A 16,898-nucleotide genomic window follows, 5' to 3' on the forward strand; every position below is an offset into this window, starting at 1 on the left:
CGCCCTTTTCCAGCCAAAATAGATTGGACGTCAAGCACCGTCAATGGCACCTAATGAGTTAACAAGGAGGTGACCAGAAATCACCCTAAAACCAACCAGAAGTGACAACAAATCAACAGGAAGTAATCTGGAAATTCTCAAAATCAACAGGAAGCAGCCCGAAAATAACTGAAAAAAAAAATCAAAATTTACAGGAAGGGATTCGTAAGTATCTTAAAATGATAACAAAGTGACACCAAATTAAGTAATTGCCTCCCATTGACAACAATAGATGTCCAATTCACTTAGACTGGACAAGAATGCTCATCTTCCAGCGCCAATAACGTCGAGGGCCGTCAGTGGCAGCCAGTGAGTTAACTTATATGGCCAAAATATATCGGTATTGGCCTTTTTTTTAATGCGACCGGCCGATATGACAAAATCTAATTAAAACTGGGTTATTTCTGCTCAGATGCAGCCGCACCTCTCTCTCCTGTACTAGTATTCACTCCGTCCTCTGATTGGGTATATGGCAATGGTAAATGGAGTTTGTATTGCGACTTTCCACCTTTTTAAGGACCTCAAAGCGCTTCACACTATATCTTCATCTACCTACTGGTGACGCAGCACCAGGAGCAACGTGGTTAGGGAACGACAACTCTACCGCTGAACCACACCACTCCCCAAGTGGCAGAGGCATTCAATACACATACATGAGGCATTTCAATGAAGTTCAATATTTACATTATTCAATTTTTTACACCATTTTTCCAAAAATCAGTTATCGGCCCCTCTAACTAATAATAATCGTATCGGCCGTGAATAACACATATCGGTTGGTTTCTTGTTTTTTCAACCCAGTTTCTTACTTAGGCTATCACAAAGCTTGAACAACAAAGAACCAGGTGCATTGAAAAGCAGGGTGACGGCGTTGAAAAAATATGTTAATGTAACTTTTGTATTGTTGTTGTATCAAATAATTCAAATGGAGTGCATATATTTATTGACTTACTCTCATACTCGTATTGGCTCAAATTTTAGGGAAAAATGCAACAGTTCAGGCACAGCCCCAAGGGACAGAAAACCCTTTCTTGCACTGTACAGTGGTGTGAAAAAGTATCTAAACCTTTTGGAATTTCTCACATTTCTTCATAAAACCACCATCAAATGTGATCTTATCTTCATCAAAATCACATAGATGAAAATAAAATGTCTGCTTTAACTAAAACCACCCAAACATTTGTTGGTTTTCACATATTAATGAGGATAGCATGCAAACAATGACAGAAGGGGAGGAAATCAGTAAGTGAACCCTCTGCCTAAGGAGACTTAAAGAGCAGTTGAAACCAATTTTTACGAAGTCAGGTGTTACCAAAAGGTGTTACCAATCTCTAATGAGTGGTTTAAAGCTGCCCTGCCCACTATAAAACGCACACCTGGTCAAATTTGTCTTGACGTGAAGCATTGTCTGATGTGCATCATGGCTCGGTCAAAAGAGCTGTCTGACGACCTGCGATCAAGGATTGTTGATTTGCATAAAGCTGTGAAAGGATACAAAACCATCTTTAAATGTACGGATGTTCATCAGATGACAGTCAGAGAAGTTGTCTACAAATGGAGAGAGTTTGGCATAGCTGGTTTGCTCCCAAGGAATGGCTGTCCAACAAAGATGAAAAGTGTTCAGCGCAGAATACTCAGAGAGGTAAAAAAACAAGCCTAGAGTGTCTGCTGAAGATGTACAGAAATCACTGGCAAAGTCCAATATCTCTGTGCACACATCAACTATATTTAAAACTATGGCCCAGAATGGTGTTCATGGGAGGACCCCACAGAGGAAGCCACTGATGTCTAAAAAAAACCCCATTATTGCTCGTTTAATGTTGGCAAAAAGGCACCTGGACAATCCACAGAAGTTTTGGCAAAATATTTTGTGGACTGATGAAAACAAATTTGAATTTTTTTAGGAGTGACACACAACGCCATGTGTGGAGGAAAAATGGAACAGCCCACCGTGAAGCATGATGGAGGGAGAATCATGATTTGGGGCTGTTTTGCTGCCTCAGGGCCTGCACAACTTGCAATCATTAATGGAAGAATGAATTCAGAAGTTTATCAGGATGTTTTGCAGGAAAACCTGATGCTGTCTGTCAGACAGTTGAAGTTAAAAAGAGAATGGCTGCTGCAACAAGACCAAAACACAGAAGTAAATCAACTTCACAATGGTTTCAGAAGAACAAAATACACATTCTGGAGTGGCCAAGTCAAATTCCAAACTTGAACCCCATTGAGATGCTGTGGCATGACCTAAAGACAGCGGTTCATGCCAGACATCCGTGGAACTACTGAACTACAACACTTTTGTAGCGAAGAATGGGCTATACTGATCTGCAGCTACAGGAAGTGTCTAGTTCAAGTTATTGCTGCTGTAGGTGGGGGGGGGGGGGGGGGACACAAAATATTAAATGTGATGGTTCACTTACTTATTTTTCCCCATCTTCTCTCACTGTTTGCATACTATCCTTATTAATATATGAAAACCTGTAAAATGTGAAATGTTTGGGTGGTTTTGGTTAAAGCAAACACTGTTTTTTCATCTGTGTGATTTTGACAAAGATCAGATCACATTTGATGGTGATTTTATGCAGAAATGTAATTCCAAAAGGTTCAGATACTTTTTCATACCACTGTATCTATTGCTCACTCTCTTTCAAGAGGGGGAGACAACTGCTACTTATCACGCTTGCATGTTTCACAGATCCTTTCTCATTTGACTTAAACTAACCTTGAAGTTTGGTGTCACAATTCCACTTTCTCACATTAAGGGACAAAATCGAGGCTATGTTCTGAGTGTTACGATTTTGTTACATGTGTCGCTACAGCACAACGATATACAAGTACAGGTAGTCCCCGGGCTATGACGTACCCGACATGTTTTCGACTTTACGACGCCGGAGTCTCGTCTGCAATTTTGTCACTTAAGTTTTTTATGTATTGATTTTTTAAATAATGTTGACTTGTTTTGTGAGGAATGCTTTTATTTTAGCGCATGAAGCATAGAGCAGGTAGTACTTCCACAAGCGAGTAAGAGCACATGTACACACAAAGAAGAACGTATTTGAGCACACAAAGAAGAGCGCACGCGTACAACCGAGGAAGAGCGCATTTGCTCCCATGAAGAAGTCGCGCAGCTTAATGAGAGTGAGGAATGATTACTGGTGCAAGCCTGCGCGAACATGTTGCTTGTGAAACATCCACAGAGGTAACACCTGTATATACCACCTTTTGTACTGTTTATTGTGCATTTTCAATTGTGGTCAAATAGTTGGGGTGAGTTTATGTGATTGTGCTTGATGATGTTCGGATGCTGATACACGGTAATTTTTGGTGTGTATTGTTATTGCTATATCAGCAGCTAGTTACATACGCAAATTTGAATTGCTGTTATTGAAGATGAAACAGATTTGATTTCATTTTTATTTTAGCTTCATTCTGCAAGTGTTGATGTCATGAGCTGCTGAATAATGTCAGCAAACCATACGGACGTCAGACATCGTCATTTCTGAGTTTAGCTGGTTGTCTGGCTGCAATGTCTATGCGAGAACAGTACAATGACTTTTAATACGTTTTTGGATCGTTATTTTAAGATTTCTGGGGTACTTAGGGGTAGTTAAACAGTTAATTCTAATTTACCCTGATATTACGTCACTAGTGTAAGAATGGAACTTCGTAAACAAGGGACTACTTGTATGTGAAACTAACAAAAGTAGCAGTATAACTACTGTATAATGTACATAAACACATTGAATTAAAATGAACACAGTTGTGGTGGTGTCAGTGTATTCAGAAGAAATATAGCATAGCATCCCACAAAACAAAAAACAACTTGGAAATTCCATGGTGAAAAAATTTTACGTTCTAAAAGTTTTTTTTTTTTTTAATGGTGGCCATGATGCAATTACTGCAAACACACAAAAAAATGTTTGGTTTTAACTTATGAGCAATGTTAATTATGTTCCATTACTTAGAGTCACATAACAACGAAATATTTTGTTATAAATAATGCTACAGTTGTAATGGACCCAGATACAAATAAAAAAAAGTTAATAAAAGTGAATGTTAGTATGTCTCATGCATCTATAAATGTCTATGCAGATGTTGCTAAGTACCTAAAATAAAAATTAAATTTTTTTTGTCACTGTTACAAAACTGTTGGGGGGCATGTACATATTGTGACTTGGAGACATATACAGTGGTACCTCGACATACGATCACATTGACGCACGATCCTTTCGACATCAAATTTGACTCGTCATTTGTCTCGACATATGACGATATGTTCAAAATATGACAATTTATGACAGCGTAGCAATTTCATTGTTTTCCCGCAAGACGGCCGCACAGCAGGTTTTCTTGTGGGAGAATTCAACATGGGTCCCATGAAGGTTAGTGCAGGTGGTGAAAAAAGGAAAAAGGTAATGCTTAAATAAATGATAGACAAATATGAGCGTGGTGTGCACGTCAGTGAACTGGCTCAACAATCCGGCCGGAATATGTCTTCGATCTCGAGGACAATTCTAATTATTATTATAACATCGGGAAGGAAGATGCCAACTTCTTCAGGTTTTTAATCATTTATCTTAGAACCTGTGCAACACAACACGGCTACTGTCCACTGTAGCCGACGCCAACAACAATAGAAAAGAGAAAGTAAAAACTCTTCCGCTTCTCTCTCACTCTGTTGTCAGTCACACGGTGCGATCAGCAGCGACATGCAAAACACAACCGCCTGTCAGGGAAGTTCAATTTTGAACCCCAAAACAAGTTGCAATCAATTGCCCAAATAAGAGAAAAGAATCAGAGTCAGCCAAGGATTGCCTGCTTCAAAGACTTTATAAACAATATACTGTATATATCAAGGGTACAAATGGTGTGATGCAGCCAGGAGCTGTGACCACGCAGAAGTACAAGGTGATAATACAAATCAATCCTCTATATACTGAAGAAAGGGCATTGGTCACTATGAAACGATACCTTCTACGAAAGCATAAGTGAAACTTATTACTGCCCAGCTCTGGTGATTTTCCACAGAAAAACATCCTGAGCCTGATTTTGGAAACTAGCTCTAGCTGGTCCAAGAGGGAGTCAAATCATTTAAGGCAGTCAACAGAAACCCATTGTATTATGTTCAAAGAAATACATGTGCAGCGCAAGAACATGGAAGAATACAACCTCACAAATGAATTTTGTTTCACAGCAGTTATATGTTTTATAAGCATGAATAAAATATTCTTTCACAAAGCCACATAAGAACCTGATTCGTTATTAATATAATTATAATTTCGATTTGCATTTATAATTCATTTGTTTTGCAATGTGTAATTGCTATTTGTAATTGAACCTGCAGTATTTAGGATTTGGGATAGGTTTTTGAGCTGTGGAAGGAATTCATCGAACAAAGCAGGTCCTGGAACGAATTAAATTCGTATGTAGAGGTACCACTGTAATGCTATGTTTGAGGGGAGAAAATGAGTCGAATAAAGAAAGCAGAACCAATCAGGTGAGGGAGAACAAGACAGGTGGAATGTCAAGGAAAAGATAAAAGGCAAGAAAAAATCAGGAGAAATAATTAGCAGAACTAACATGGCGTTACTGGTAGCTGTGGTAGATACGTCAGCCGACGAGATAACTCCACACTTGGCGCATTTGAGGGTCATATTGTAAAGCGGCACTGTCATCTGACTGCAAAGTCAAATTAACACGCTGTAACAACAACACACACAAATACAAATGCACCTAACACAAATTCATACAGTTGCATGTACAGTATATACGAGCACTCACAAAAAATAGTCACATGAACAGTGAGTCACAGCACAATCTCTCTCTCTCAGGGTGTGACTCAGCTCAGTGTGTGTCTTCCTAGGTTTCATCTGTGTTTGGCTCTCAAGAAGATGGGTAAAATGGAACAAGCCTGTCTTTACAAATTTGATTTCTGTGAAAAAATATATATATATATACGATATGTATGTAAATATTAGCCTGAGGGGGTTGGAACACTGCCATATTTTACCAGCTAATCATTGTGCTTGTAAAGGGTGACCCCTCAAAAATCAGGAACTTTTGAACAATCCAAAAAAACCAAGAGTGATGGAAAAGACTTAAAAACATCTCATTTAAGAAAAATTGATTAAAAAAAACAAACAAAAAACTTATGTCCCATAAATGGTGTCCCCACTATACAAATGCAATCTTGAAATCTGCTGTTGCGATTCCTCGTTAACCACTGTAACATCTCAGCTGGGATCCTCAGAATTTCATCCTGAATTTACCATAGTTATTAATATGCAAGAGCATAAGTTTGCACAGGGTCGGTAGGGACATAACAGTACAAACTTTTCAGGATGCTGAAGTTGTTCCCACCAACTTTTAAGCAACCCTATTTGCATTATATAATGACTTAGTTATATAGGTAATTGAAATTATTTGTTGTAAGGATAGAATTGACCCTACCATTATTAAAGCAACACTAGGAAACTTTTCAGTTTTGGTCGATTTTAGCGACGCCAGTGGACAAAAGGGTTAGTGTTTTGCCTTAAGGAAGACTGCGTTTCTCATGACGACCAGCGCACACTTGCAGTGTCGTAATGATCTCCTGGTCGCCTGCAGATGGATTAAACAACATCTCTGTTTCTAGCAGCTGTGTGAAGGATGAATAGTAATATGGTAATGAATGCAGTTGTGGGGAGAGGGGAAGGCGTGTCACGCTAGCTAGTAAAAGCAGGGTCAATGTTTATTGTTGAGTATCCTTTTATTACCGGTAGCCTCCCCCCTCAGTCAAAACTATTTGTCTTTTTTTTTGAGCTGCCGTCCGTGCAGAATTCGCGCGAAAGTGTTTGCATCGACTTGCATCTTTATAATGAATGGGGAAAGGGGGAAGTGACGTATGCTGTGAAGCAGTCAGCACATTTGTCTTACTTTTGTGTGCGGCAGGGTTCCTGTCACCCTCCTCAAAGTTAATTACTACCGTGAAAGCGTTACTGACCCTGTCAAGATATAAAAGAGGTGTCATTCAACTAGTTGTCAGTTGACATATCATTACAAATGTTATAAAAATATTTTATAAAGGTTGAAAAGTGACCTAGTGTTGCTATAAGTATATTATTTTCATTATGTTCAGACTTATATTTCACTTGCTGAAAGTGCCAGTCCATTTTTTTCCCTCATACTGATTGGCTGATGACTGATGACCCACCCCCGCCCTCCCACACGCACACACACACACACACACACACACACACACACACACACACACACACACACACACACACACACACACACACACACACACTCACAGCCCCGACAGAATACAAATTGTTAACAACACGCCCCCTCCTCCACCCCCTTCGAAACAGCAGCAGCCAATGCAAGTAATGTAAAAAGACGTCAGTGTTTTGGAGGTGGGGAACACATCACTAACACACACACACACACTATAAAGTCCGACCTGCATCTGAGGTAGCATAACTTTGAACTGTGTGCATTTGCTAACCTGCAAAATTAGAGTAGGAAGCTGCTTAGAGAAGGGGGGTAGGTTTAAATAAGCAAATGCTGCATCCTACTCCTTTTTGGACACAATGAATAAATTCTGATATTATTTATTATTATCATCATTGCCTTAACTATTGTTGCTGTTACCTCCAGTATATCACTGGTTTCGTCTGTTTTTTTGTTGTTGTTTTTTTTTTGTTTATTATTTTTATTGTCTAATGTCCAAATAAAGCATTCATTCATTCATTCAATTGAACCCCCATGATTGGGCAATCTAAGCAGGGTTACCGCGGGATATTAAAAAGTCCCAAAATGTCTTAAATCAAATAATTTGATTCTAAGGCCTTAAAATGTCTCCAATTCTCCTAAAATATCACAAAAGGTCTTAAATACAATTTTGAAGGGTCTTAAAAATCTATTGATGTTACTTTGATTTAGATAATTCATATACTTCAGTCTCGCTTTTAAGTTTTGGCATCCTCAAAAATCGAAACATATAACTACAAAGTGGAACTACCTGTGATGCCAGCTCGTTTTCCTTCAAGTTTTTTTTTTTTTTTTAACGTTATTTTTACGTTTTTTTTTTTTTCGGCCGGTACTGATGTGTAATGGGTCTTAAACTGTATTCAACATGATCTTAATAAAGTCTTAAATTTGGCCTGTTGAAACCTGCAGACCCTGTCGAAGCCGTCCATGCAGTGAGTGAGCATTTTATGAAGGATACACATATTTTACAAGCAGACATTTGAAGGGTTTGTCATGTTATTTTATGCTGCTTAACAGCTTATCCCACCAGCTAGGACCACACCAGATTTCAGCAAGCAAATGTAATTGTCCAAGGCTTTGAATGAGTTTAGCGAACTATAGGCGTTAGCGTTAGGGTGGGAAATTGACAGGCATCCAATAGATAAAGCCATAATTGATATAATGGTAAGATCTTCTGAGGCTGATAACTGAGCCCTGAGTGAGAGAGAGGGGTTTGTGTGCAAACTCAAAAATAACTTTCAGACAGCAACAACCAATATATTTGAACACATTCATCATTGAAGATAGCAAACATTTTCAAAGAGCATTTGAATTGCCCCAAACTGCTAATATGGACAGAATGTATCATGTAAAGAAGAGCAAGGTTCACACCTCTTTGAATGTTTTTTGTTTTTATGTGAAAGTATTTGAATGTGATTGTGTTTTACCTTCACAAATCTTTCTTTTTTTTGACAGTTTGGCCCTTTATTATAATCTGCCACTTAGAAAATTCAAGAGGGAAGAATTTAATTTACCTCAGAAACATTTTTCTTTTGTCGTCTAAATGTATGCCAACAATGTTGAGGTCCAAAAAATACCTGAATGAGATTTTAATGCAAGAAGTACTGCCTACTGATTTTTGCCTGTTGCCATCTCTCATCATTATATTGATTTTGTGGTGCAAAATGTAATTTCATATCACCCTCATTCTAAATTGTGACATATTAAACACTTTTTTAAGCCCTTACTCGACACGATCAAAGAAAAGAAATTTTTTATTATATATTACTATTATTACAGTAGTATGAATAACCTAGTTCTTATACAGTACTTCATACTTGGGTGTTCTCTCATGACACATATTTAATAACGTTCATGAAAGGCACTAAATTGGAAGTCAATATGAATACTCATTTCATTCGGTCAAAGAAAAGAGTGTCGTTAAGCAGTGTGCCATATTTAAATGAATGAATGATAAATGATGAATACAAAAGATGCTAACAATACGGCACTTGGTGTTCTATAGTTGGAGGCTGCTGAATAGAGCAAAAAACATGGCGTTGCACCCCCCCCGCCCCCCCCAAAAAAAGCCAGCTGATGTGGTGAAAAATAGTTGATTGCTATAACTCGCCATTTCAGCACTAAATTGCTTAAAGGGGAGGTTCAGAATCTTTGACATTAAGCTTAAAGCAACATAAGGTAATTTTTCAACCGTTCTAAAATATTTTTATAACATTTGTGATGATATGTCGACTGACAACTAGTTGAATGACACCTCTTTTATATCTTAAGGGGGTCTGTATCGCTTTCACCGGCACACATTTTATTCATTTATTTATATATTGTCATCATCATCGGTATCATTGGCAGTTACAAGATGGCTTGTGATTTGATTAACCCGAAGAAAAAAAAACAAAGAAAAGACAAGGGCTGATGGGAGAAGCATTTGCTTATCAAGTCCCGTCCCCTTTCAACCAAGGACGCACAATCACAACATGGTAGAGTAGGCATTATACAGCTTTTTTTTTTTTTTTTTGTAATTAACTTTGAGGAGAGTGGCAGGAACCCTGCCACCGTCATATGCGATTGTTTAGCCACAACTGGTTTCATTACCTTATTACTATTCATCCTTAAAGCAGCTGCTGGCAACAGAAATGCTGTTTGATCAACCTGCAGGCGACCGTGAGATTGATCTTTGATTGATGATTTTACGACACTTTGCGGGTGTGCGCTGGTCCTCATGGGAAACGCAGTGCTAGTCCTCATGGGAAACGCAGTCTTCCTTAAGGCAAAACGGTACTGCTTTTGTCCACTGGTGTCGCTAAAATCAATCAAAACTGAAAAACTACCAAGTGTTTCTTTAATCTTTGAATTAGCTGGGGTTTAATTAGTCAGTGGATGCAAATTCAATGCAGTTTGTCACCTATTTGTTAGTTTCAGGGCTCCGGAGTGGCTAAGCTAACGAGAGTCAATGGTACAATCTTAGCATGCCAATATAAAACTATATAAACTGATCTAAGATCAAATAAATTCAAAATGCAAATTTCAAATACCCATGTGGCCAAAACAATGTCACACCAAGCTGCCATAATTAATTTTATTCTACAGGTCTCTTTTTCCCCTCCGTGAGTCATCACTTTATCGTAGTGGAGGGGTTTGCGTGTCTCAATGATCCTAGGAGCTATGTTGTCTGGGGCTTTAAGTCCCTGGTAGGGTCACCCATGGCAAACAGGTCCTAGGTGAGGGGCCAGACAAAGTATGGCTCAAAAAGACCCCTTATGATGAGCAACATAAATGAACTCCAGTTTCCCTTGCCCGGACGCGGGTTACCAGGGCCCCCCTCTGGAGCCAGGCCTGGAGGTGGGGCTTGAAGGCAAGCGTCTGGTGGCCGGGCCTGTCCCCATGGGGCCCGGCCGGGCTCAGCCCGAAAAGGCAACGTGGGTTCCCCTTCCCATGGGCTCACCACCTGTGGGAGGGGCCAAAGGGGTCGGGTGCGTAGAAAGTTGGGCGGCAGCCAAAGGCGGGGGCCTTGGTGGCCCGACCCCCAGCTGCAGAAGCTAACTCTTGGGACATGGAATGTCACCTCTCTGGCAGGGAAGGAGCCTGAGCTGGTGTGTGAGGCAGAGAAGTTCCGACTAGATATAATCGGACTCTCCTCCACACACAGCTTGGGTTCTGGTACCAATCCTCTCAAGAGGGGTTTGACTCTCTTCCACTCTGGAGTTGCCCATGGTGAGAGGCGCCGGGCAGGTGTGGGCATACTTATTGCCCCCCGGCTTGGTGCCTGTACGTTGGGGTTTACCCCGGTAGACGAGACTTCGGGTGGGGGGACGGGTTCTAACTGTTGTTTGCGCTTATGCACCGAACAGCAGCTCAGAATACCCACCCTTTTTGGAGTCCTTGGAGGGTGTGCTAGAGAGCGCCCCCTCTGGGGACTCCCTGGTTTTCCTGGGGGAGTTCAACGCTCATGTGGGCAATGACAGTGAGACCTGGAGGGGCGTGATTGGGAAGAACGGCCCCCCCGATCAGAAACCAAGTGGTGTTCTGTTATTGGACTTCTGTGCTCGTCACGGTTGGTCTATAACGAACATCATGTTCAAACATAGGGGTGTCCATATGTGCACTTGGCACCAGGTCACCCCAGGCCGCAGTTCGATGATCGACTTTGTAATCGTGTCATCGGACTTGCGGCCGCATGTTTTGGACACTCGGGTGAAGAGAGGGGCGGAGCTGTCAACTAATCACCACCTGGTGGTATGTTGGCTCTGATGGCGGGGGAAGATGCTGGTCAGACCTGGCAGGCCCAAACGTATTGTGAGGGTCTGCTGGGAACGTCTGGCAGAATCCCCTGTCAGAAAGAGTTTCAACACCCACCTCCGGCAGAACTTCTCCCTTGTACCGGGGGAGGTGAGGGACATCGAGTCCGAGTGGGCCATGTTCCGCACCTCCATTGTTGAGGCGGCCGATCAGAGCTGTGGCTGTAAGGTGGTTGGTGCCTGTCGTGGCGGCAATCCCCGAACCTGCTGGTGGACACCAGCGGTAAGGGATGCCATCAAGCTGAAGAAGGAGGCCTATCGGGCATTTCTGGCCTGTGGGACTCCGGAGGCAGCTGATAGGTATCGGCTGGCCAAGCGGACTGCGGCTTCGGCGGTCGCCGAGGCAAAAACTCGGACATGGGAGGAGTTCGGCGAGGCCATGTAAAACGACTTCCGGACGGCTTCGAGGAAATTCTGGTCCACCATCCGGTGCCTGAGGAGAGGAAAGCAGTGCACCATTAACACTGTGTATAGTGAAGATGGTGTACTGCTGACCTCGACTTGGGACGTCGTGAGCCGGTGGGGAGAATACTTCGAAGCCCTCCTCAATTCCACCGACACACCTTCCTTTGATGAAGCAGAGTCTGGGGATTCCGAGGTGGGCTCTTCGATCTCTGGGGTTGAAGTCACTGAGGTGGTTGGAAAGCTCCTCGGTGGCAAAGCCCCCGGGGGTAGATGAGATCCGCCCGGAGTTCCTAAAGGCTCTGGATGTTGTTGCGGTGTCGTGGCTGACACGTCTCTACAACATCGCATGGACATCAGGGACAGTGCCTCTGGATTGGCAGACCGGGGTGGTGGTTCCCCTTTTTAAGAAGGGGGACCGGAGGGTGTGTTCCAATTCTAGAGGGATCACACTCCTCAGCCTCCCTGGTAAAGTCTATTCAGGGGTGCTGGAGAGGAGAGTCCGCCGAGAAGTAGAATCTCGGATTCAGGAGGAGCAGTGTGGTTTTCGTCCCGGCCGTGGAACAGTGGACCAGCTTTACACCCTCGGCAGGGTCCTCGAGGGTGCATGGGAGTTGGCCCAATCAGTCCACATGTGTTTTGTGGATCTGGAGAAGGCATTCGACTGTGTGCCTCAGGGAGTCCTGTGGGGGGTGCTCCGGGAGTACGGGGTACCGAGCCCCTTGGTAAGGGCTGTTCGGTCCCTGTACGACCGGTGTCAGAGTTTGGTCCGCATTGCCAGCAGTAAGTCGAATTCGTTCCCAGTGAGGGTTGGACTCCGCCAAGGCTGCCCTGTCACCGATTTAATAATTTTTATGGACAGAATTTCTAGGCGCAGCCGAAGCGTTGAGGGGGTCCGGTTTGGTGACCTCAGCATTGAATCTCTGCTTTTTGCAGATGCTGGGGAGAGGGAAGTCTGGGCTTCCCTGTTAAAGCTGCTGCCCCCGCGACCCGACCCCGGAACAATCGGAAAATAATGGATGGATGGATGGAGGTCTATTTTTTTTTTTTTAAATGCCTAATGCGACCACAATGTAGATGTGTGGTTTGGCCATTTGTGCTCATGCTGCATTTGAGGAAGGTGGGAAGTGGGACTTATCCCACTTGGATGGTACCAATTGCCACCTCGTAGCGTTCCGAGCAAATCTAAATAGCAAAGGAGGCTGATTGCGACAAGTTGTTTTATATTTTGGCCATCAAAAGACAAATTGACCTCTAACAAACCTGCCTTCTTGTAAGCGATCAAATAGTGGAGAAAAAACAACAGCTGAGGTAAATAGCGCAACACCGTAAACTGCCTTCTTTAGTTTTACAACTTACGGTCTGCTTTTTGACAGGCAGCGCCATTTTGTCAGATTGGATCAAATTGTGACGTGTGGGTACTTTTTTTTTTTCGACTTCGCGAATATGACCTCCCAGTTTGAGTGTTCGAGTTCCAATGATATATTTCAAGGTTTGGAGATTAGAAACTCCGACTTTCCACCTTCCTTAAATGCAGTGTCAGTCTGCTGTTGACTGAAAGATGGCAACATGGTGAAATGTGCCTTTAGAAGCTGTGGAGAGAAACAGAAGAAATGGGCAGTTAGGAAAGTTTCCACAAATTCCCTATGAAGAACGAGGAACAATATTAACCGCGGTTACGTGCTGCTGGCTATGACATACAAAATAACGGTGAACAAAAGGCCGTGCAGAGCTGCTGGATTACAAATGTTGCGGTTCATACTACTATTATTGACAAGCAATGGTAAGTTTTAATAACTTCATCCTGAAAACATAGCCAACACTATTGATTGCATAGGTCATCAGTAGGTCATATTTTGTTTTTTTTTATTGGCCTTGTAAGATTGTACCATTGACTCGTGCTAGCTTAGCCACTGTGAAGTCCTGAAACTAACAAATGTCTAACAAACTGAACGGAATTTGTTGAAAACAACTCCACCGACTAATTAACCCTTTAACACTGAACGTGTCTGTGGCGACAAGTTTACGCATATAATCTTTCAAGGCTCGTCACGCTGTAATTACGCCACCCACTGGCTGGTTTCGTTTGAAAGTGCGGAAGTTAAGGTCCACGGTCGTTTTACTTGAAGTCAGTCGACTAAGTAAAACCAGAGATAAGGCCATTTGAGTTTTATGGTTTAATTGCTCTCATGAATAAACATTTAAACGCTCCACGGACTATATGTTTACGTCCATGTTTCCAACATTTCTTGTCCTTTTTCAAAACAGAAAGCACAATTAAAAAACTACAAATCCAAGGAGCCATTCTGAGATCACAAAAGGAATTACGTCATCCTTTTTTTTTTTTTAAATATTGCCAAACGAGGCGCCATCTAAAGAGAGGGAGCCGAGGTAGTGAACGACGACCGGTTGGATTGAGTGAGCAACTTTGTGAAACGTGCGGAATGAATCGAAAACTGAATTTAGCGCAAGCAATTGCGTTATTTGATCAGCACCAGGAAGGTAATGGGCCAGATTTGTCGTCGTTTTCTTCGGATGAGTCAGCGAGTGAGAAGAGTGACAGCGGTGCGCAAAGGGTGGAGGGTGGAGAACACCCCCTCTGAAAATGTGTCTTGTTCCAAGATGAAACTGAGTGAGATGCCAGTAAATATTGTGTATAAGTAAATATTTTTTTAAAATACTTTTTTCCAATGTTATAATTTTTTCACAATCTTTTCAGTTTGTAAATAGATATGTGTGTTCGAGAAAATTGATTGTATGTATAATACATTGATAAGATAATGGGTGCAATACCTAACCTCACGAAGAGATGTCTACGTATATATCATATATATATATATATATATATATATATATATATATATATATATATATATATATATATATATATTTATGTCTATATATTTATATGTTTTTGTATATGTGCTCACTATTTTGCACTGTTTGTCTACTGTAAATAACCTTTTTTTACCCTAGTATGTTGAAAGGACACAAACGTCTATGACCATACTTGCCGTTTCTTTTAAATTATCAAATATAAAACTATTCAGTCTCATTTTTTTCTCTTCAGTGTTCATCCTAGCAAGTTGAATAAATATTATCAAGGTTGAAAAACGGTTCGTTAAGAATCTTTGGTTGTCAGTGGGACATCAATATTAGAAAGTTTGACAAAATATATATATATATTTTTTTGATGAGGGGTCCAAAATGTTGATTATAATTGGTCAGTGAAGAAAACAACAGTTTGGACATGTAGGTTATGGTGCCCTGACAAAAGGGACCCAACCAGGCCATTGTGAACATTTTTCTCTTTGAAATAGTACAATACAGTGTATCAAAAAAGTGAGTACACCCCTCGCATTTCTGCGGATATTGAAGTATTTATATCTTTCCATGGGACAACACTGACAAAATGATACTTTGACACAATAAAAAGTAGTCTGTGTGCAGCTTATATAATAGAGTTTATATATTTTCCCCTCAAAATAACTCAAAACATAGCGATTAATATCTAAACCTCTGGCAACAAAATTGAGTACACCCCTATGAAAAAATGCACATCCCTAAATGTCCAAATTTAGTACTGCTTGTCATTTTCCCTCCAAAATGTTATGCGACTCGTTACAGGAGTGCTGTCAGGATTGCTGCAGAGATTGAAGATGTGGGTGGTCAGTCTGTTAGTGCTCAAACATACGCCGTACTCTACATCAAATTGTGTGCATGGCTGTCACCTCAGGAGGAAGCCTCTTCCGAAGACGGTACACAAGAAAGTCTGCAAACAGTTTGCGAAGACGTGAACAAAGCAAATGGGTTACTGGAATCATGTCCTATGGTCTGATGAGAGAGGAGGGCTTTATTGTGTACTGTCTTCAGAAGAGGCTTTCCCCTGGGGTGACAGCCATGCACACAAATTTGATGTATGATCTGAGGACTAACAGGCTGAACCCCCCACCTCTTCAATCTCTGCAGCAATGCTGACAGCAATCCTGTAACGAGTCACATGACATTTTGGAGGGAAAATGACAAGCAGTACTCAATTTGGACGTTTAAGGATGTGTATTTCTTCATAGGCGTGTACTCACTTTTGTTGCCAGGGTTTTAAATATTAATGGCTATATTTTAAGTTATTTTCAGGGGAAAATAAATTAACTCTATTATATAAGCTACACACAGACTACTTTTTATTGTGTCAAAGTATCATTTTGTCAGTGTTGTCCCATGAAAAGATATACTTCAATATCTGCAGAAATGCGAGGGGTGTACTCACTTTTTTGATACACTGAAAAGACAACATGAAAAGCATGCAAAATCGGACAAAATAGGCTCAGGCCTTAAAGGGTTAAACCCCCGCTAACTCGAAGATTAAGCCTAATGTCAAAAATTCCGAACAGTCCCTTTAATATGTTTAGAAACAAACGGTAAACAACTTCGCAGTCACTTTAACTATTCATCATATTGAAATGAACTTGGAATGTTTGATTCAAAGCCAAATAATTAGCCTCCCAAGTTTTAGTGCTTTATGATTGAACATTTTCAGTTTATGCTAGAGCTGTGTCATATTATTGATCTAAAATACCAAATACAGTATCATTATGAAAATTTGTTTAAAATAAAAATTGAGTGTACTTAAATTGCAATTTATTCATCAGAGACATCAAACTTATTTTTATCACAGGCTACATGGTAGCTGGTTTCCCTCATAAGCCATTATGACCTTTAACGATTATAAATTGCCTCATATGTTTACACATACATCCCAAATGGAATGACAGTTTTAAAATCAGAAGCCAGTAAGAACTGCTTGTTCAACAGATATTGTATTAATTTTAAATGGGGTACTCACAACAAAATATGATTGCAATATCTCAGCATTTGTACTTGTGGCAACAGTCTGCATTATGGTATATT

The 16,898-nt window shown here is 41.0% G+C and overlaps 1 protein-coding gene across 8 annotated transcripts in view; it reads right to left on the reverse strand.

Moving 5' to 3' along the window:
- Positions 1-16,898, reverse strand: part of LOC130914451 (adhesion G protein-coupled receptor B1-like) — a 428,372-nt gene that overhangs the window by 128,248 nt on the left and 283,226 nt on the right. For 6 of the 8 annotated variants that reach the window (XR_009062924.1, XR_009062926.1, XM_057833647.1 and 3 more), the window contains exon 24: positions 5,620-5,718. The exons of the other annotated variants lie outside the window; for them this stretch is intronic. Coding sequence is in view for 4 of the 6 variants with exons in the window: in XM_057833647.1 (XP_057689630.1) it covers positions 5,620-5,718 (99 nt within the window). In the remaining 2 variants the exon portion in view is untranslated. The remainder of the gene's footprint in view (positions 1-5,619; positions 5,719-16,898) is intronic. 8 annotated transcript variants of the gene reach the window in all.

Source organism: Corythoichthys intestinalis, chromosome 4 (genome assembly GCF_030265065.1).
Source record: "Corythoichthys intestinalis isolate RoL2023-P3 chromosome 4, ASM3026506v1, whole genome shotgun sequence".
Lineage (NCBI taxonomy): Eukaryota > Metazoa > Chordata > Actinopteri > Syngnathiformes > Syngnathidae > Corythoichthys > Corythoichthys intestinalis.